At 39.6% G+C, this 23704-nt stretch overlaps 1 protein-coding gene across 2 annotated transcripts in view; it reads left to right on the top strand.

Moving 5' to 3' along the window:
• Positions 1–23704, top strand: part of ARMC8 (armadillo repeat containing 8) — a 191650-nt gene that overhangs the window by 56702 nt on the left and 111244 nt on the right. For both annotated transcript variants that reach the window (XM_030208942.1, XM_030208943.1), the window contains exons 11-12: positions 6419–6619; positions 8157–8252. In XM_030208942.1, the coding sequence (XP_030064802.1) occupies positions 6419–6619; positions 8157–8252 (297 nt within the window). The remainder of the gene's footprint in view (positions 1–6418; positions 6620–8156; positions 8253–23704) is intronic.

Here is a 23704-nt window from a genome sequence, read left to right on the forward strand (position 1 = left end):
TCTAATGGGTATTAAAGGAGAGCTGTGCTTTCCCCTCTGAAAGTGAGCCTTATACTTTCGCCATAGCACTAAAGTGTGGCATGCGAAAGGATTAGCAATCCCACGTTCTGCTCTTCTGTGTCCCAAACCCCAACAGGACCACAGAGAGCTAGGTTGCCACCCTTCCCCTACTCTGTCTGAATCCAAGCCTTATCTGGATGAGTATGCCAATCATAGATTGCACACAACTGAGCTGCAGCATAATATTTTTAAAATCAGGGACTGCTAGGCCACCCTCAACCTTTGGGAGCTGAAGGACCAATTTAGTGACCCAAGGTGGCTGGCCTGTCCAAATGTGACATTGAATTTTTTCCTCTTAATAAGCCTGAAAGTTTTTTCTGGGACTGAAATTGGTAGGACTTGAAAAAAGTACAGAAAGCATGTTAATGTAACATCTGTACACGCAAGGGACATAAGATTTCTTGATGAAATCAAGGACAGCTTCATGGAACCAGCTAGTTCAGGAGCCGACAAGAGAAGGAAAAATACTAGACTTAGTCCTTAGTGGTGCTCATGATCTAGTGCAGGGGGTAACGATACGAGGGCCGCTTGATAACAGTGATCATAATATGATCGGTTTTGATATTGGCATTGAAGGAAGTGAAACTAGGAAATCAAGTACGCTAGCGTTTAACTATAGAAAAGGTGATTACGACAAAATGAGAAAAATGGTGAAAAAAAGACTGAAAGGAGCAGCTCGCAGAGTAAAAAACTTGCATCAGGCGTGGATGCTGTTTAAAAACACCATCCTGGAGGTTCAGGACAAATATATTCCACGTATTAGAAAAAAGGGAAAAAAGACTAAACGTCAGCCGGCGTGGCTAAACAGTAAGATAAAGGAAATCATTAGAGCCAAAAAACAATCCTTCAGAAAGTGGAGAAGAGAACCAACTGAAAGTAACAGGATAGATCATAAGGAATGCCAAGCCAAATGCAAAGCGGAGATAAGGAGGGCAAAAAAGGACTTTGAGAAGAAATTAGCGTTGGAAGCAAAAATACATAGTAAAAATTTTTTTAGATACATTAAAAGCAGGAAACCGGCCAAAGAGTCGGTTGGGCCGCTGGACGAAAATGGTGTTAAAGGGGCGATCGAGGAGGACAAAGCCGTAGCGGAGAAATTAAATGAATTCTTTGCTTCGGTCTTCACCGAGGAGGATTTGGGGGGGACACCGGTGCCGGAAAGAATATTTGAAGCGGGGGAGTCGGAGAAACTAAACAAATTCTCTGTAACCTTGGAGGATGTAATGGGTCAGTTCAGCAAGCTGAAGAGTAGTAAATCACCGGGACCTGATGGTATTCATCCCAGAGTATTAATAGAACTAAAAAATGAACTTGCGGAGCTACTGTTAGAAATATGCAATCTGTCCCTAAAATCGAGTGTAATACCGGAAGACTGGAGGGTAGCCAATGTTACTCCGATTTTTAAGAAGGGTTCCAGAGGAGATCCGGGAAATTATAGACCGGTGAGTCTGACGTCGGTGCCGGGCAAGATGGTGGAGGCTATTATTAAGAATAAAATTGCAGAGCATATACAAAAACATGGACTGATGAGACAAAGTCAGCACGGATTTAGTGAAGGGAAGTCTTGCCTCACCAATCTAATGCATTTTTTTGAGGGGGTAAGCAAACATGTGGACAATGGGGAGCCGGTTGATATTGTATATCTGGATTTTCAGAAGGCGTTTGACAAAGTGCCGCACGAAAGACTCCTGAAGAAATTGCAGAGTCATGGAATCGGAGGTAGGGTACTATTATGGATTAAGAACTGGTTGAAAGATAGGAAGCAGAGAGTAGGATTGCGTGGCCAGTATTCTCAGTGGAGGAGGGTAGTTAGTGGGGTCCCGCAGGGGTCTGTGCTGGGTCCGTTGCTTTTAATGTATTTATAAATGACCTAGAGATGGGAATAACTAGTGAGGTAATTAAATTCGCCGATGACACAAAATTATTCAGGGTCGTCAAGTCGCAGGAGGAATGTGAACGATTACAGGAGGACCTTGCGAGACTGGGAGAATGGGCGTGCAAGTGGCAGATGAAGTTCAGTGTTGACAAGTGCAAAGTGATGCATGTGGGTAAGAGGAACCCGAATTATAGCTACGTCTTGCAAGGTTCCACGTTAGGAGTTACGGATCAAGAAAGGGATCTGGGTGTCGTCGTCGATGATATGCTGAAACCTTCTGCTCAGTGTGCTGCTGCGGCTAGGAAAGCGAATGGAATGTTGGGTGTTATTAGGAAGGGTATGGAGTCCAGGTGTGCGGATGTTATAATGCCGTTGTATCGCTCCATGGTGCGACCGCACCTGGAGTATTGTGTTCAGTACTGGTCTCCGTATCTCAAAAAAGATATAGTAGAATTGGAAAAGGTACAGCGAAGGGCGACGAAAATGATAGTGGGGATGGGACGACTTTCCTATGAAGAGAGGCTGAGAAGGCTAGGGCTTTTCAGCTTGGAGAAGAGACGGCTGAGGGGAGATATGATAGAAGTGTATAAATAATGAGTGGAATGGATCGGGTGGATGTGAAGCGACTGTTCACGCTATCCAAAAATACTAGGACTAGAGGGCATGAGTTGAAGCTACAGTGTGGTAAATTTAAAACGAATCGGAGAAAATTTTTCTTCACCCAACGTGTAATTAGACTCTGGAATTCGTTGCCGGATAACGTGGTACGGGCGGTTAGCTTGACGGAGTTTAAAAAGGGGTTAGATAGATTCCTAAAGGACAAGTCCATAGACCGCTATTAAATGGACTTGGAAAAATTCCGCATTTTTAGGTATAACTTGTCTGGAATGTTTTTACGTTTAGGGAGCGTGCCAGGTGCCCTTGACCTGGATTGGCCACTGTCGGTGACAGGATGCTGGGCTAGATGGACCTTTGGTCTTTCCCAGTATGGCACTACTTATGTACTTATGTACATGGAAGGATTACCATTTTTATACTGACAATCTTCCCCTGCCAAGATAACTGTTTGGTACACCAATTCTTCAAATTCAGCCCTAGCTTAGTAACCATAAGATCGTAATTTATGGAACATAGCAAAGAGTGACACATATGACATGCCATTTAAATGGGAAACTGCCTGCTCATATGCCACCTCTTTCCATAATAACTGCTGCTTCATAGGGGTGTTAAGCCCCTTTACATTCAGCAGTATTAGCCCCCTTTTTTCTGATTCCGGTAAAGCAAATTCCTGGGGAACTGAGGCTTCCTATTACGCCATACAAATTTGAGCAGCTTATCTGAATTTTAGTGAGACATGTTCAAGGCATCAACATGGGTAGCACTTGAACTAACTACATAAGACACTATATTCACCTTTAAAACAGCAATTCTTCCAATCCAGGATAGGTCTAGTAGATCCCATCTAGCCAAGTCTTCTGTAATGATATAAATTAAGGGGAGGATAGATGGTCTGGAAGAGGTCTGGAAAGGGGAAGTTCACGCTCATGTACTGAAGGTGCCTTTTAACCCATTACAGGGGAAGGACTTTACCAAACAGCCCTGTAAATCCCCATGAAGATTAAGAGACAACACCTCTCTCTTAGAAACATTACTCTTAATACCTGACACACTAGAGTATCTCTAAATCTCTTGCATTAAGGTAGGGAGGGTCACCAAGGGAGGGGTGAGAGAGAGAAGATTGTCATCAGCAAAGAAACTTTGAATTTCATATCTTCCACTTGAATTCCTTAGATGACAACAACAGCACAAATAATCGATTCAAAGGGCTTCATGACAAATGCAAATAGCAAGGGTGAAAGAGGGCACCCTTGCCTCATGCCCCTCCCTAAATTAAACTTTGACGAATGATACCTATTAACACTGACACAACCCTGGAGGAATGATAGAGAACTTTCTAAATCGTAGAACTTTACCACTCTACAATAATCGACGAAAAAACTATCTTCCGCAAATCTCTGAAGACGTATCTCTTCAACAAGGCATACAATGAGAACCGATAGCCACACTAATCCACCTTACAACCCACTCAGTTAAGAAAGCCCACCTACTATAATTACCCTAATCATTCCCTTCCTTTCTCTTTCTTCCCTTACTTAATCTCTGCACAATACTAAATGTATCTGTTATCCTGTAATGACAATGTTAACAAAACAATGTAAGCCACATTGAGCCTGCAAATAGGTGGGAAAATGTGGGATACAAATGCAATAAAATAAATAAATAATATATATCCAAAACTAAGGTGGTAATACTGCAAGTACTGTGCAACTTCTCCATCGCTTGCAAATTTGCACTTTATACATACATCTTCTAGGAGAGAGAGAGATTTCGAAGAGAGGAAATCTCTTAGCGCGAGAAAATGCCTCTGTACCTCAGCGGTCTGAATATTTTGCACTTCACAGACTCACTGAACTGAGACTTCATAGGCAAAAAACCTCACATTTTGCTGATATCTCTATTTTCTTTATAATTTCTCGTCTCTATTTTACTTTACTTTTTAGTTTGTACTTTTTAATTATTGTTTATGATTTTCAGTGCTGCTGGAAGTAATGATTGAAGGCGAATTTTGCCATTCAAGCAAATTGGAAGCAACGTGGTTAAGAGCAAGAAGACCTGAGCCTACACATATCTTATGGTTTTTGCCAGGTCTTCTCCACACTTATCTTCTGTTTTTTTTCAGGTCTTCTCCTACGGCCCCGTTTTGCCTTTGTCTACTCAGGCTTCATCAGGGAAAATTTAATAATTCAGATGTTCTTTGCAAGCGCTGCTTGTTCTGCTTGCGAGCGCTGTTCATTCTGTCCGCTGTTACTTCTATCAGCTGACTGGTTATCTAACATCACCTGCAAAGAGCAGCCCTCAGGGTCTCTCTTCACTCGCTGAACCTGTAACAATTAATGTATTATGGAAAAGTAAACCACCCCACGTTTTTTAGCCCCAGAGCAATCTGAAACAAAAAGCCTCTTGGGAAACTGAGAGTAAAATAAATGCTCATGCTTCCGCTTAAATGTGTCTCTTGTAACATTTTAGGTGGAGTAATTCCTTAAGAACTGTCTTTTACTAGGAGAATTAAGATCTTTGACACTGCCAGTAACTACAGTGAGATTAGCACACATCATCTAAAATTATTAGTTCAATTATAAAACAGACAGGTGTGCCCAAAGCCCTGTCTCTAATCCAAACAACTGGTAACTAAGTCAAGAATGGCAAGCCCTCACAGCCATACAGAATCTGTACCCCTATTTTCTTCCCATCCCCTCTCCCTCTGCCCTCACCCCTGCAACTACTAAAAACTAAAAGTCCTCCCTCCTCACCAAGAACCACAATATCATTTTGAGGCATTCCGCATGCCTACAGTCAGAGGTCCCGACCCCCAATTTCCCCATAAAGCCCAGGATGCTTCAAACAAACATAACAAATATCCCCCAATATTAGCATGTGAAGTACCTACTAAACATTTGCACAGAAAAACAATACTAGAAGAAAGAAAAGAGAAAAAAACAGGAGAGAGGTTCAGAGGACAAGCAGGACAACTGCATTACCACATATAGGTGATGTCATCTGACGGAGCCCGGCACAGACACTATCCAGTGTTGTTTTTCCAGAATCTTATAGTAAGCCTGACCATGTATGTGTGAGTGCCTTCCCATCAGCCTCGCTCGCTCGCTCAGGGTCCAGCTGAGAGGATGTGTTCTACTGTTTCTCTCTTCATCATGGTTTTTTGAGTGCAACTTTCTCTGCATTGCCAGAGTTTTCCTGTGAGTAGCGTGGGACCATTCATGGTGCCACCCTAGCTGATCCTGGAGGCCCGTACCCTGCCCATCGGCTGTTCATTGACCCAGGTGCTCCAAGCTGGCAGCCCTTTTCCAGCCCTTCAGAAAGAAGGCTCACCCAGTGTTCATGTAGATGGGCTTCACACTAAAGGTCATTGGTCTGCTCAGGAGGTTTAATTTTCTGGAGTTGAGCCATTTGGAGTGCTCTAAAGGCTTTCAGAGATCGGCTGATGAATAAAATTGTTCTTATTCAAACAGATGACCAGGTTGCAATGTATTACTTGACCAAGCAGGAAAGCACGGGCTCGTACCTCTTGTGTCAGGAAACAGTCAGCTATGGCACGGGGTCCAACCATGCCATGGTGCTCAGGGCCACATACCTGGCGGGAAAGAACAACAGCCTAGTAGACAGACTGAGCAGAGTAATTCAACTGCAAGAGCAGTCTCTGCTGTACTTTCTCTCCATGCATGCACTGACCATGAATATTATGGAACGGGTGAAATGTATATGCTAGAAAAAGTCAGGCCTTTGTGGATATGTAAATTGATTTCTGTTTGGGAGATATTTCCCTGCCTAGGAAGACTGAAACAGAACTGTAAAGGGCTATCAGAAGGTTAACCAAATAAAAGCACATTTTTCTGTAACTTTCAGACCCTGCCATGCTTGGTTCGGATGTGTAGCAAAGAGAGGTTGCTGGAGGAGAGAGTAGAAGGAGCTGAAACACTTGCATATCTGATAGAGCCTGATGTTGAGCTGCAGCGAATTGCCAGCATTACGGACCATCTTATTGCAATGCTTGCAGATTACTTCAAGTACCCCAGCTCAGTTAGTGCTATCACTGACATCAAAAGGGTAGGTTTGCCTATTGAATTTTACATGATGAGTATTACTTTAATCAGTTCTTTTACATCATGTTTGTTTTATAATTTTGATTTTGTAGTTGTTCCAGGTGTTTTCTGAAGCACTATATATATTTTTTTTAATGTATGGGGAAACTGAGACCTGATTCAGATAACAGGGGTCATGTACAGAAACGTAAGGTTCTGTCTAGATTGGGGCATTGGTGGATCAGATCCATCTTTGTTTACAGAAGTGACCTAACAATGACAGCGAGATGGACTAACTGTGGAATTAGCTGAACCCTCATTGTTCTACTAGTTAGAAATACCATTGGGGTATTCGAGTGTCAGTAAGTTAAGATTAAAGCCAGAAAGACCCAAGTGAGTATGTGAAAACAGTTGAGCTCTGCTGCCTGTAATTTTGTGGTTGGGACTTTTTGGAGGAAGGGGTAAATTCATATAAAGGTACTTATATCAACGTTCCAAAAGGTGCAACAGGTACAGCTTCACATATTATTTATTTGGATTTTGCTTACACCTTTAAAACTTAAAAATTTGTTGACATCGTAATGGTACTAAAATGACCAAATACAAGCATAAATACAATTGATGAGGTAAATTTGGAGATAGTGGACCCATGCCCATATCCCACTCTAACTGATACACTTCTGGTGGAACGCGTGAGCCCTCTAAAATACACTAAATACATACTGTACCTACAAGTAGGTGGCACCTGCAAGCTTGAGAGCTATTGTAGTGGTATACAGTAGGTATTTTTCTGCTCCTGGAGGTCTCACCATACAATATAAGGGGGTTATGGTGAGAAGTGTACCTGGGATGTTTTTTGTGAAGTCCACTGCAGTGCCCCCTAGGCTGTCCCACTACTCTGCTGGAATGTCTTTGTGGCCAGTCTACTAAGAATGACGCCCCCCCCCCCCCCCCCAGATGTCTCAATAGCTATTTTTGGGGCATTTTTCTCTTGGACATTTTATTTTTTTAAAATGGTCCCCAAAGAAAATGCACTGAGCACAAAATGTATAGGAAAAAGGCAACTTTCAAACCAAAAAGATAAATATTTTTCAGGTTCCAAAATGGTTATGTTCTCTACTCAATTTTTGGACATTTCTAGCAAAATAGAAAATGTCCATCCACATGTTCTACTGTCCTCAAATCTGTTACAGGTAAGTAACTTTGTTTTATGTGTTTTATGGCTAACATTTAGGTGTGGGCATTTATACTGGCTGTAGGGCTGATGCAAGTGATCTCACCCTAAATGTAAGTGCATTTTCTGCCACTTGAGGTATTATTCTGCAAAGAAAAGCAGGTGCCTGCTTTTCTTTAAAGAATAGGCTTGAAATAGACACCCGCTTACCCTCTGACCTTGGAGCACTGTTATAGAATTGTCCTCCATGAGTCCCATTCTTTGGTGGCATCTTGTACTATCCTAGTTTTTCTTCCTCGTACCTTTAACAGCCAAGGAATGTTAGTGTGGGAGGATGCCCAGATTTCATTTGTGTGAATAACTATATGTTTTGTTTGTTCTGTAATAGCTTGACCATGACTTAAAACATGCTCATGAACTACGCCAGGCTGCCTTCAAGCTCTATGCATCTCTTGGAGCAAATGATGAAGACATCCGGAAGAAGGTGAGTCTGGGAGAGGGGCGTCCCCCCGTCCTGACAGCCAGCAGGCAGGGAGTGACCTCAACCTGAAAGTCGTGGTGAAGAGAAATAACAGTGACTGAATAAAAATTAAAGAGTAAAACAGAGGGACTAAAAGCATAATTGAAGAATGAATGGGACACTTATTTTATTTTATTGTTGTTAGCAATGTAGTGTGGCATGATCGTGTCAGAATGACCAATAACTGGTATGCTTTTGTGTTACACTGAGATGGACCCACATCTTGCACATTCTTTTGCATGAATTTCAAAATGAAATCTAATATATGGCACTGTGAAGTTTGGAAACCATCTTGGCACAATAATGGTAGTACTGTAAAAGTTATTTATGCAAATGCTTGTCTTCTGATACTGTTCAGAAGTACAGTCCTCCTGTTGTATATTGTTCTTCACTCTGTGGCCTGGTTATGTCTTTTTTTTTGGCTGCTATGGAAGTGTTTGTGTGAATAAAGATTTGTGCAAATGATGTTTTTATGGGTAAGTGGCTATCTGCCTTCTCAAGCTTATGAACTCTGGTTAGAGGTAATACATATTTCACTTCAGCTAACCAGAGCCTCTTATTGGAGTTTTTTAGTCAGATATGGACCCAGAATGGGCAGCTAGGTAAATTCCAAGTTTCAGTGACATGTGCAAAGCAATTAAAGTGCATATGAAAAAGTAGTAAATGTTTTTGGGTATATGCCAGCCAAATGTGGTAATGAAATGTCCATATAGTCTTCTTTTCTTGTCCTTGAAAATTCAACAATCTAGGCACTCCAATATCCTTAAAAGAAATCTTATTTTTAATAAATGAAACTATTCACCACTACCGTTTGTTTTCACAAGAACTAACTTCAACAGTTACCTGGGATTTGGTGACTGACTTTACATCTTTGGTAACCACCATAATTTTGTCTTTGGATGTGAACATTGTATTCCTATTTTTAATCTTACAATTAATCAAAAAGTTGGCTTTTGGGCTGACCATCTTATGGGGCTTTCACATTGTTTCTATACCTCACCCTTACTCCACTAGGGAGTCATGCTCCAAAATATATAAGGAAAAGTGTACCTACAAATTAATTATAGCAATGCATGCACCGTCAACCAGATTTAAAGTCAGTCATCTGATTTTATACTTTAAATTACTTTTTCCCCCTAAACCTAAGAAAAGCTTGAGTGAGTCTGCTAAATATCTGTTCAGAAGAGTTAGAGGATCAATATGAGCTTCACCCAGATATGACCATATTTGATTGGCATATTGCACAGTTGCTTTAATTGGGTGGGTGGGGGGAGATGTTAGGGGCAGAATAAATTTGGTGATTATATGTGAAAGATGTTGTGTGTGACACAGCAGTGCAAAGATTGCACAGATCATTGTAAAGTGTTCTTTAGTAAGTTTAAACGTAATTTTCTTAATATTTATGCAACAGCTATGAACAATAAATTGTGTGCAACACATACATAGTTCTGTTATTATTTTTTCATCTAATCAGAATAAAGACAAGAATTCTTGCCTTGCCTGTCTCTATAGATCCTATCCTGTTTGGCAGCACAATTTCTGAAATGACAAAAGAGTTCTCAGTGCATGAAATGTTGCTAACCTATCATCAGATTGCCATGCACTTGCCATTCTTCAGTGCAAATGAAGGAGGTGTACTGTTTGGGGAAATATGTCCTTTCTGGAAAATAGGGCAGTGAAATATGAACCTTAGTGGTACTGGGGAGGGGAATATGAATTTTTCATTTTTCAAAGAACAAGTTATGGCCGATTTGCTTCATGAATCGTCTTTGATGGCTGCCTTGTTACATTCTGAAACTCAGAGTTCTACAGAGACAAAACCCTATTCCCCTGTTTGAAAAACAGATCTAGGTAACTGCTGTTCTTACTGGGAATGGAAAGAGGGAGGAAAGCAGTGGCTTTTAAGTGAGGATAAATAGTAATAATTTACATTTTGATTGGTAACTAGTAAAATGTAATATAGTAAAATTACTTGTAAATTAGGTTTTATTAAAACTCAACCATTTTTGATCTGGCATGGAGATTTATTTTTCTCTCCCTGATGCACTATATATATATATATATATATTCACACACATATATTTTTTAAATAGTCCATATGAATTTCAACATATGTAAGAAAATATAAAAGTCACAACGGAATAAGTCCTATCCATATATAGAAGTTCGTTGCACACTATCTGTTTAGCTTCATGTTTTGATAAAAATATGCAGTGAGCATTGAGCAGAGGTCACAGAACTGCTTCCCAAATTAAGTCTCCTTTCCTTTTAAAAACAGAAGAGCATAGAAGGGGAACAGCAGTTCTTTTTATCATAGCCCATGTTCATTTTTTTGGTGAGGTTGTTTGTTTACTAGCAAACTGTGATTTAACTTACTTTATGCTGTTTAAGTATAGATTTGGGAAGAGAGTGGGTCTGTATATGAGGGTGTTTTGTACTGAACGATGTGAAAGTGAACACCTTTATAAATATGATTTAGATCTACCACAACTATACTAGCAATCTTGTAAGTCAGTGTGATGATCATTTTTGAAACAATTTACAGGCAAATTAAAGCAAAAGATATTCAGCACCTGTGAAACAGTAAATTACTTTCTTTTTGCCAAATGCAAGTAAAAGTCAAATTTAATATACTGTAATTTATGGCAAAGAAGAGTGAACAGCTAAATAAACGGCTGGTGGTTGGGAGGTGGGGATAGTTCTGGGCAGACTTATATGGTCTGTGCCCTGAAGAGCACAGGTACAAATCAAGTAGGGTATACACAAAAATTAGCACATATGAGTTATCTTGTTGGGCAGACTGGATGGACCGTGCAGGTCTTTTTCTGCCGTCATCTACTATGTTACTATATGTAAACAGAAATATTTGTCCAGTGAAAATAAATAGCTCCACAGTTGGTTCTTGAAGGTATGCTATAAATACAATTCGTATTTCTTATGCCTGTTTACTATACATGAAAAAGCGCCCATGAAGATGCTGTAGTATGGCGTAATAGGGCCCCCAAGAAACATGATAGCTACTGTCTTGTTGATGACTTGAGGTAGACCTGATTCTAACAACATTGTTAGTAGTATTCTCTTTTACATGGCTGTCATAAGAGAGCTGGATGAATAATGATGGCAATTATTTCCCCCATTTTTAAGAAATATAGCATTTATATTGCTAATTTCCTTTTGAGCTTTGATTACTCTGAATGATTAATGAGTGACATCTTCTTTCAGATCAAATTTAATAGATATCCAAAGATCTATAGAAACGTAGATCTATTTTTTAATCATTTCTCCTAACCCCAAAGCAGTTATATTCAGCAAAGAAGACAATCCATATTGTGTCCCCATTTTTCTTTTCCACATATTCCCACCATGCTGGGCAATTTGGAGACACTTGTCAGAGAGCTGACAAGCTTACTGTTTAACCAGCAGGTGGGGTCCCATTCTTTGATGTGCCAGAACCCTGCTGGTCCTGAGATGCGCTAAACATAAATTTGGGTCATTTATGCCACAGAGAGCAAGGCCCGATTCTGCCTTTAGGAGGTGCTCAGTCATTCAGTGAATTCCCAAACCAAAAGAATATTTTGGTGGAGGTGTTCTATTTCGGCAGCCTTACTTTCAGTATAGTGATTTGAACACTTTATTGGCCAGACAGCCACAGAATCTGTTTAGCACACATCTTAACTAACCAATCCATTTGTGATGTTTCGAACTACTGTGTCTGTTTCTGTTTTGGATGTATGCTACTTTTTTCTACTTTATTTTATGTTGATAAAACTGGATGACAAATTCTGGCATACCAAGAGTTGGAAAATCTAAAACTAATGGTTGAAATTAGTTGATAGATGTGCTACGTAGAATGGGAGAGGTCATGAGATGTATGAACCTATATCGATGTGTCACATATTCTGAAGGGTTCCAAAATCAAATAATAGTTTAAAAAAAATAGCCCTTACAAAAAAAAAAGAGGTTAAAATAATAAATGTTGTACGTGGAGGCTTGATTTGGATTAGTGGAATATAGTTTTTATTTATTTTTGACATTTATATCCCACATTGTTCTAAAACGTTTGAGTTCAGTGTGGCTTACAATAAACAGTATAGGATATGTAACAAAGAATAATGCATAAGAAAGTAATTTGTTGTAAGAATCCAATTTTATAATACAGTATCATAAACGTACTGGGATAGCTATGGATGTTTTGAAGCTGTATCTCCATCTTGCCACCGGGGTAGCTGATGCCTTTGTTCAAGTTACTGTAAACTGGTGATTAGGTTTATTTTTTTTATGGTGGCTTTTGTTTATCCTACTTGCAGTTTGAATGATTTCTTACCAGGTGATAGAGGATGTGAGAGCAGAAATAATACTGGAATGAGAGATCCTAGGTGACCTCTGAAGTAACACAATAAAACTTTTAGCATTGGGAAACCATTCATATTGTCATGTAATATTCTCCAAATACACTCTTACTCACTTTGGCTGGTATAATTTTGTATTCCTTTTCAAATGCTAACTTGTTTGAAAGTTTATATATTTTTATTTGAATGTGTGCCTTTTAAGAATATTTTAACCACAACTATGCCTTCTTTTTATGCTTTTGTATTAATTTAGGTGTTTGCTATAACAAAAAGAACCCCAAAAAGCAATGCACTGTCCTCCTTGCCCCCCAGTAACCCTCAGAAAGCACATTAGGTAAAACTGACTGTTTTTAAGTGTTTGAGGATCAACATGCAGCTGCAAAGTATTGTGAAGTAATTTTTCTTGATTCCGTAAATAGCAAATGATAAGGTGGTGGGAGCAAGGGGCGGTAAAGAGAGTTAAAATGTTTGGTGGTCATAATTATTGATGTAAATATACCAGCTGTATTTCAGACTCAAATTGCTTGATTGTGATATGAGAGAGAATCTATAATATGTTTAGTAAATTAGAGGTCCTTTTACAAATCTGCAGTAAAAATTGGCCTTAGCGCGCACTTCTACAGGTCTTTTCCGTAAAAAAATGGCCTTAGTGCGCCCTTACGCAGGTCTTTTCCATGCACTAAGGCCATTTACTGTGGCTGTAAAAATCCCAATTTTGTATTTCTTTCATTAATGGCCATGCGCTAATATTGCCGTCTGCGTATGGCCATTTTATAAAATTACCTTAGGAGCACTTGCTGCCACCTATTTTGAAGGCAGTGAAGCGTGTAGCATTATTTGTGCACTGACCAGTTAGCACATAGTAACATAGACACCCAGTCTCCACCCCTGACACGCACCCTTAAAAAACTCCCCCCAAAATTATTCAGTGCACATAAATGCAAAAAATAATGTGTGACGGTTTAGAGCAACCCGAGTTAGTCTATGTTTTTGCTGTATTAGGTGCACATTAGTGCCTAACGCAGGTTAGTGAAAGGAGCCTTTAAAATACGTATTATTTATGGAGGGCTGTCCTCTACAGGATAAATCACAGTATTAACAGATAGCTTCTCCAAAGAGCTCAGCCCTGAAGGAATTGTAAGGGATATACTCAGGATCCCCCCCAAAATTAATTAAGGTGAGTTTTTTTTCCCCCTGTTTTTATTTCAACCTGACCCTCTAATCACTAGGTTATACCTTCTGCTCATTACTTTTCAAATCCTTACCTTTTTCCCCCCTAATAAGCTACTTTATCTTCTGCTATATTTCACTCCATTTCCCTTCTTTTACGTTGCAGCTTAAATTTCCTTAGTTCTTTTTTGGGGAAAGCTTATATTAAAAATAATGGTCACGCATCAGTATTTATCCATGCTGTACATTAACTTGTGTCAGTGCTTTCTAAATAGGTAAGGTTCTGTTTGAAAGCTGTCTTCCTTGAAAACTCATTGAGCAATTATTTATCCACTGTGCATGGGGTATCTTACTCTATAATAATGGGCTCAGTCATTGCCTTTCTTATAGACCATTGTCAAAGATGAAACTTCACTTACTGTATAGTTTAACACAAAACCACTATGGTACCTATTATAGGTGAGTATTAGGATCTTAAGCTGGTAATATTTTTTGATGTACTGAACTGGAAGCTGCACTGAATTAAAAAGCTAACTCATGCTGTTCAATATTTTTCAGAGTATTCCAAATTAACATAGGTTCTTATGACCCTTTGGGGATAATTCTTTAAGGAGCTGCCTAGTTGTAGGTGGCAAGAAGGTCTGTAAATGGCAGTATTCTAGTCAATTATGTGCGTAAGTGGTCTCGTTATAGATTACTGAATAACAGAAGAGTATGCACTGTGATTTGATGAGCTTGTGCAGAGTTTGTGCAGAGCACACACATACCTGTATAAATTACAGAGTAATGTAATTTATGTGCATTGTAGCTTGCAGCTAGGTGCAGGCAATTTCACCAGATGAAGGGCTAGTGTAAGTAAATGCATCTTAAATGTAAGCGTGTTTTCGACCATTTCTGTTAGTAAAGGAAAGTAGGCACCTACTTATATAGTAGGTATCCAGTTACCATTCACATGTTTAAAGAGTTGGGGCCTGATATTCAAAAGCATTTATCCTTATAGTGTCAGCTACTATCCGGATAAGTGCCCTTCGCATGAATTTTCAGAGACATTATCCAGATAGAGCTGCTGAAAATTCTTACAGCCCACCTGGACACTATCTGGATAGTGTGAAGGCAGAGTGTGGGTGTTCCACCTAACTACAGATAGCACTAATATTCAACAGCAAAAAGGCTGTCCTAAATTAAATCATATTAGCCGAATATTGCTGATATCTGTAGAACCAGTGCTGGTTAGTGGTCTCTACCTATATTGAGCACCACTTGCTGTACAGTGAGTGGCGCTAAGGGGCTCATTTTCAAAGCACTTAGCCTTACAAAGTTCCATAGATTACAATGTAACTTTGTAAGTCTAAGTGCTTTGAAAATATGCCTCTTTATATACATAGTGGGACCCTTCTGCTAAACCATAGTAAAAGTTGCAGTTACAGCAACTTAACGTGGGATTTTCCTGTGTGGTAGGTCCACATTTAACATGGCACCTAATGGAGATGTTCCCATTATTTTTGATTGCAGGTTGAACATTAACATTCAGATTATCACCATGTGATACCTGCTCATGGCTAATGCGGAAGCACTTAGCTCCTCCTATTTAGGTGGTGGTAAGTGGTCCCAAGTTAACTGTGAATCAGGCAGTTAGCATGTAGTAAGTGTAGTGCGTTAACTGCCAAATGCCTTCTACACCCACTGTCTGCCCATGCCATGCCCCCGACATAAAAAAATCGGCACTGAAACAAAATATGCCTAGGTGTATGCTATAAAGTACGCCTAAATAGAATAAACCTAAATTTCCATGTGGCTTATAGAATACGCCAAGCGCCCGTCTGCATGACTAAATTCAGTTGAGGGCAATTACTCCAAGTAAAACTAGGTGACTTAGGGGCCCTTATACTAAGTCGCATAGGCGCCTACACGCACCCAGCACACGCCAGTTCGGAACTACTTCCCGGCTACCACTTGGCCCAGGAGGTAATCGGCATTGTACGCGCACTGATTACCGCCCAGTTAATGCGTGAGACCATACTGCTAAGTGAACGGGTGGCGGTAAGGTCTCAGGCCCAAAATGGACGTGCGCCAATTTTCATTTCGCCACATGTCCATTTTCGGCAAAAAAAAAAGGCCTTTTTTGCAGGTGCACTGAAAAATGAAACCTGTGCATATCTACACCAGCGCAGGCTACTTTTTGGTGCTCCTTAGTAAAAGGACCCCTTAGGATTTACACACAACACGTTATAGAATACGCTTAGTTCTGTGCATAAATTCTAATTAATTCTAATTAGTGTGAATAATTGCTTGTTAAGTGGCAATTATCCGCACTGATTGGTTTGTTAACTAATTAAGTTGTGCACACAAATCCAGAATATGACTGGATTTGCATGTGCAACCTAAGTCGCACTAGAATCCGGGGGCTAATGCTAGGTTTAACTGTGAAAATACTGCAAAGTCCCTTAATGTGGCTCTGCACTAGCAGTTAATGTGGTGTAAACCAGGAATTAATTGCTAACATACTTTAGTAAAAGGGCCCTAATATCTTTAAATGCTGTGGCCAGCATTTAAAAAAAAACACTGACCGCATCATTTGAACATTGACCTTCTTGTTTTCATCTCATTGTTCAGCATGAGGGTAATAAAACGTCAGGGGAAAGTGATGTTTTATTGGATCTGGTCTTGAGTTAAAAGACAAATTCTATATTTTTAATTTTTGCCCCATACTGATTTCTGTACTTGAAAGAGAATAGAAGGCTTATGGAAAATGTAATTTTTCTAAAGCACGTTTTACACATGGAAAAAGGGTCTTATAAAATCGTGTGGGGATATATGCCTGGCTCACTAAAAGATAATGGCTGCTTTTATGTGGCCTTCTGTTAAGCATTCCTAGGATTTTGTTTTTGTCACATCTGGCACACAGTTGCAATGTAACATTCTTTTTTTTTTTAATGTATAAATCTGGGTGAGAGCATTTTGCTCTATTGGGGTTGGTTCTGGGTGCCTGTTTTATAAAGGTACATAGGTACTAATATTGCCTTTATAAAATAAGCACCTTTTTGGAACCTCTAGGGGGAATTTTATAAATTATTTTCCACATGTAAAGCGTGTTTGCACGCATAACTGGGCTGTGTATATACAGTAATTGCTTTCAGGTACATCCATAAAGTACATGTCCTGAAAGACTGCACATAGGCATTCCTAAGGGTGCAGGTTCAGGGATGGAATTGCTTATGCAGTCATACTTTAGAAAATTACCGCCTATATGTGTTTTATAAAGTTTTATCCACATATAAATCCTGTTCTACAAGTGGAAAAGTGCTGTTTTGCAATTGCAGGGCTGCATATGTGCCTAAAAATTATGTGCACAGAAAATGTGCACCTACTCTTATACATTCTGCGTGTAAGCATTTCTGGGGTGGTTTGGGTGAAGTGGTGGCGAAATTGCAGTGTATGCACATATTTTATAGAATGTGTACATACACGTATGGTTTCGAAGCAGATGGAAATGTTGGTGTCAGCATGTGTAAGCTAAGGGGTTGGATCTGGATGCCTGTTTTATTAAAAACACATTACTATGTTTTCTTTATAAAATATGCAATACTTTAATATGAATCTTCATGAACATTATTGCATTTTTTAAACGTTTTATATTGAATGGACGGATGGTTATGCTCTGAGTGCTCTTCTTAAAGTGATTAGGGCAAGTTGGTCACTACTTGCTTCTCTTGAAGTGTTAAGGAGAAGCTTGCAGTATGATGTCTCATAATATATTATATTATATAAAAGTATGATGTCTCATAATATATTATATTATATAAAAGTATTGTATGCTTTGGCGAGGGTTTCTTTTTATTAGTTTTGATTTCACATACCTACTGTTTGACTTTTTTTATTTATGCATTTATAAAATAGGTGTGAAATGTGACTTTATGAACATTTTTTAGGTGCCCTGCTGTGAAATTACTCCCCATATTCTTCCCTCTTTAAAAATGTGCCACTTTATTTTCAATTTTAGTTGCTACAACCCCATGTAATAATTTCTAAAATAACAGCTAGGTGTTACTAACATTTGTCACTACATTAGTGTGTACTAACCCGGTGTCCCATTGCATAAAATAAGAGCTGCAGTAAAGTAGCAGGTGTTAGCATGCACTGACATGGTTATTCACATTAGTAACCCCAAATATAAATTTTGTACAGCAGTCCAAGTCTGTTAATACCAAATCCTTTTGATTCCTTTTGCTGTAAGGAGAGATGTTGCTGCTGGAAAATTGTTAAGGAAATGGTAATCTGAAAATATTCACTGACCACTTGTACAGGGTATATTTTCATTTGAAACTGTTTAACATTTGGTTATTTCTGTTCTAATTAAATTTTAACAATTTATAAACTGCCGCTCCATATCGTCCATTACAGATCAGACCAGAAATTATGTGTTGTGTGTTGCTCAGTATAAATTAGTAGTAGTTCTTGTGATCTACTTCTTAAGGGCTCCATGCAAGGAAATAGCTTCAGTATTCAGTGGAAGGATGATGGAAAAACCATGAAGTGCCTGACCTAGTGTCTAGCTAGTTTTCAGTTGAGCCAAAGCTGACCCTTAGGGGTTTATTCTCCTGAGTTAATTTTATTTTGGGCTTCAGCTGAGTTGGGGTACCTTACTGGCTTTTCTCTTGAACCAGTTTCTCAACTGTGTTTGTCTTATTCTCTTGACCAAGTGTAATATCAGATCTTCAGTTAAGTTGGGGGTACCTTGCATGGCTGGGCTCCAGTATATGCTAAAAATAAATAAATAAAAGGTGCTGAGTTATATTTCGGAGGTCTCTGAGATCCCCTATCTCCCCCTCCCCCAGTGGACAGGAGAGGACAGCGCGGAGTTGGATGAGACTGTTCTGATTTATTTATTCTAGCTCTCTTCTAGTGTTGCTATCTCAGTCCTTACTATAATGGCCTGTCATAGGTTTTGATTATCTCTTCACTACAGGGGGCGCTCCTGTCTGGCAGAAATTTGTTGCACTGATTTTATAGCCACCTTTTATCTGTGTCTGCCTCTGTGTATTCTTACAGATTGTTTGGTTTTTGAGGCAGCTTGTTTATTTTATTACTTCTTTGGCTTCACTGGCTCCCGATTCACTACCGTATACAGTTCAAGCTTCTCCTATTGACCTTCAAGTGCACTCAATCTGCAGCCCCCCATTACCTCTCTACCCTCCTCTCCCCGTATGTTCCCACCCGTAACCTCCGCTCTCAGGACAAATCACTCCTATCTGTACCCTTCTCCACCACCGCTAACTCCAGACTCCGCCCCTTCTGCCTCGCACCACCTTATGCCTGGAACAGACTTCCTGAGCCCATACGCCATGCGCCCTCCCTGCCCATTTTCAAGTCCTTACTCAAAGCCCATCTCTTCTCCCTTGCTTTTGGCGCCCAACCACCTTCCCCATTTATGATACCTACACTGACTACATAGTTTGTTACCTTTAGATTTTAAGCTCTCTTGAGCAGGGACTGTCCTTCCCCATGTTTAAACTTGTACAGCGCTGCGTAACTCTGGCAGCACTATAGAAATGCTAAGTAGTAGTAGTAGTTTGTACTGCAGTTCTGGTGGCGGCTTTCCTGCCAGAACTCTTGGTGCAGGTTCACCATTTTCATTGTCTCTAGCAGCAATCCAGTCCCTTTCCTCTTGCATTTTGCAGCGGCGGCTCATGTCTCAAGATCTTCTATACATTAAAAAAAATAAAAAGGAAGAGAAACTTTTTCCTTTTACAGTGTGCTTCCTTCTTCTCATAGCTCTATGTTTAATTCTCTCAGGTTCTTTTCATGCCTTTTTCTCAGTAGGTTTTCCTTTCGGAAATAGCCCAAGGCTGAAAGCAGTTGGCTGCAAGCACACAGTAGGTAGTAGCTAATTACATTTCTCACTTTGGTTTTCCTTCAGTTCTAGTGCCGTTCAGCTTTGAATTTTTACAAGCAGAGCTCAGCAGTGTGTGGTATTGGGTTTTTGGGTGCACTTCATCTAGCAATTAACCTGCTTATTTGTCTTGTATCTATTACTTTGTTTGAAAGTTCATGGTATTAATAGTGGTTAATTAAAAAAATTAATAAACAACTTGTCTCATCCAGCCTTATATAAACTTTTTTGGTTCCTTTTCTGTCTCTGAAGCACTCACACTATTTTCCCTCTGCAGAAGTTATTCTGCTAAATTTGACTCGGCATAGTTTCTGCTCTGTTCTTTACGTTACAGCTATTTTCTTAATCGGCTGCACTACTATTCTATCACAGATTAGCCTTTTATTCCTGGATCTACTGAGCTTCTGCTCTCAGTCATTTCCTCTGGCTGATCATGCCTATTTTGCTGATTGGATCTTTATAAATTTGGCTGGATTGCTGCTTGCAGAATCAAGAGTTGCTATACATGGATTCAGTGAGTCATGTTCTCTAAATCTGTGGGAGTCAGTGCACAACTTCTCATTTCTATAGGAGCCAACTTTTCAAAATAATCAGGGGTGTTAAAATCAATGCAAGTAACTGTTCCCTGGTCAGAGTAATTGAGTTTGCTCAATATTGGGGGTACTCAAGCACCCACAGATCTCACAGAGCTGGCTGTATTCGCCTATCCAATATCTGATGCATTTAGCAGTTCTCCTGGTTTCATACTCATCATAGCAGCTTGTCTGCTACACGCTGCATTAACTTCCTGCCCCTGTAGGCAACTCATGCATTCACGTGGGTTCTTTTTCACTTGTTCTGCTTGGATTCTTTTCTCTTAATTCCTTAACTATCATTGGCTCAATAGAGGTCTCCTTTGGTGTATCCATTAAGCATTACCTGCAACTCCAATTTAGAGACACTAATCTTGGCTTCATTCCATGGGTTCAACAGCACTTCACATCACAACTATATGGAAGAGTAGCTTTATGTTAAAACAGTCAGCAGAGAACTAGAGCAGAGCATAGGATAGTAGCATAAAATCTGTTTACTCTTAGTGATCTTGCTAGGTACTTTGATCTGGATTGGTCACTGTTTGAAACAGGATATCGGGCTTTGATGGACCTTCAGTCTGACCCAGTATAGCAATGCTTATATTCTTAAGTTAGATTGCTGCTTGAAGCCACTTCAGGGCTTCAGCATAGCTTCAAACCATGGCTTCAGTCCACCCTGACCTTGCAAGTTCACTCGTGCTTTGCCTTGTCGGGTTCAGTAGGGCTTCTTATTGCAGTCGTATGTGGTCCTGTCTTCTCTCTGAGCTCGATTTAATCTGACTGGCTCAGTTGAGCCTAGCCACTATGTTTGAGACTGGCCTTACAGAATCACTACAACATCTTCTATAGGTATTTTTAAATACTAATTTCTCAGGTTCAGGGGAGCCTAGCCTTATTGGTTCAGCTGATCCCGAGCTCTTGGACTTGTTTAAGCCCCACAGTGTCACTATATCTTTAGGGGTTCTTCTGTGCTCATTTTGACTTTATAGCCTTGACTTCTCATTTTCTGATAAACTTGGCTTCCAAATATCTACTAAATGCACTCACCAGATTTTTGGGCGCATCTGCTCAGTATCTGTTGAAATTTACCTCAGTCTCTGCTGGCCTTTCAGTCTCTTCTGACCTTGGCCCTTCTCTGCCCAAATTGGACTCTGAGCCTCTGCTCAGGTTGGACTCAGCTTTTGCTGGCCATGGCCACTTAGCCACTACTCAGTTGGCTGCTTGGACTCTCCATCTCTGCTGAGTGTGAGCTTTCAGTCACGTACTTGTCTATCGTTTCTCATTCTCTCTTGTTATTGGCCTCTAAGTGTTTCATGGCCTTACCCTAGCAGTTTCTACACACTGTGACCTTGCAGTCTATAACAATTTTATTTTCACAGTTTCTGCCATTCTGAGCCTGGTATCCCTTGCTGGGTTTTTATCTCACAGGCTCAGATGAATTTTTCTTTGAAATTGACCTCTGCTTTTCTTCAGAGTAATAGAGGAACTTGTTTTTTCTGGTAAGCCTGAGTTTGATCTCTATGGCTTGTTGTAATTTATCGTCTTTGACTTGATTGACTCTTCATTATTAATTTGCCTTGGTGTTGCCTCCTAATTTCTTTTAAGTCTTGTCCACCAGTCTTAGGTTTCATTTCTTTGCCATCAGCTACGATTAATCATGCAGTCACTGTTATTCACCTATTTTTAGTCTTCCATATTGGTCTGGGATGCTTAAAAGTTTGACAATCTTTTGTTTATGCTGAGCTGGTGCTATTTACTTACCTGAAGCAACATTTCTTCCACCTTTTTTGTAGGTCAGAGTTATCCTGACACCTCAACAGTAAAGGACCTTGGTAATTTGTATCTTCTATGAGATGTGAAGAAAGCTCTTGCTGGTACATCTCCTTCAGCTCTTTTACTTTGGCTATCCTGGGTACCTGAGCTCTTAGCATGTTGTTTACATCTCTGGACTCAGCTTTTCTTCAGTGCTCTTCCCAGCTTCCACCTTCTATGGCAGCATGGACTGATGGTCTTATGATACCCTTTTGGTGAGCTTTCTTTAGAAATATGAGCTTGGCATCTGTTTTTATCTATGCCTTGCCTTCTTTGATCTATGACTTTTTTTTTTAACCTTGCAGTTTCTTCCTTTTAGTTCGCCTTCAATCTCATTCTTACTTATATTAAGCTTCCTTGTGCCTTGAGTCAAACCTTTTAGGCTATACATATATGCACCCACTCAATTTGTGAACTGCTTTGCTATATCCCATACTTTCTAGACTAATCTGGATGATATGGAAGGAAAATTTATGTCTTTCCTGATCATTTTCTTTCCTTTAGTCCCAACAGATCAGTCCAGAATCTCGACCTTATTAAAAAAAAAAAAAAGACTTCTTTATGATTCTCTTGTAGGTTATGTTTTACTCTTATGAACTTTGTATTGTCTTCATAGCTTTGCTCCTTCATCATAGCAGAGCTATGGTTTAGCGGACCTCAATGCTTGCTGCTTTGTTTGTCCTGTTGCATATTAGTTCATTGCAGACTGATATGTATTCAACATATGTGACTTGCTCTATGATTGGTCAACTCTGTTTCTGGTATCTCGTAGCGCTTCTGCATCAGTTGACCTAAAAAGCCATTTTAGGTCTATACTGCCTTCTGACGAGTAATATATTATTTTCATAAATGCTTGATGCTCAGTATGTCACTTCCATTGCTTTGTCATTCAAAATACTGAATTGCACGGTGCCCTTAAGGTGGTGGATCACAAGAACTTCTTTCTTCTGTCTCCATCGATTGGGTGATGGACATAATCCATACTTTCTGGACTGGTCTGTTGGGACTAAAGAAAAGAAAATTATCAGGTAAAATGTAATTTTTCCTTCCAGAAATCTGCCATAGGTGATTTATAATAACAAACACCATTGCCAGCAGTCAGAGAAATAAGAAAACTGACATTGATTTATAATCCTAAAACATTAGTAAAATATAAAGCCAAATCAAGACATAGAAGACACACTACTGATCCTTAAACATAAAACAAGTAATTAAAAAATTAGTAAAACAGCAAATATCATATAATGAATAAAATAAAACAGTCCTATTTTAGACAGGTCATGAAACTAGGAAGTGCATCTCAAGTTTCACCAGCATTTTAGAACAGAATCTGCCAATGTATATACAGGAGAAATGGATGTTTTGCACTGGGGGCTTGCAGCATAAACAACTATTTTAGAAAAATAAATGTATAAAAATTTTGATGTGTTTAAACCTAGCACATAACCAGTTATGTTGTGCAATTGCAACATAACTGGTTATGTGCCAGCATAAAAACAGTTATCTTTGCAACTTTGAAAACTTAACCGGATGTTATCCTGAAGCTGTCACATTGACCAGTTTCTTATTCCATTTGGGGGAACAAACACCACTCGGGGATCAAGGGGGCAATGTTCCCTTAAC

This window comes from Microcaecilia unicolor, chromosome 7 (assembly GCF_901765095.1).
Source record: "Microcaecilia unicolor chromosome 7, aMicUni1.1, whole genome shotgun sequence".
Lineage (NCBI taxonomy): Eukaryota > Metazoa > Chordata > Amphibia > Gymnophiona > Siphonopidae > Microcaecilia > Microcaecilia unicolor.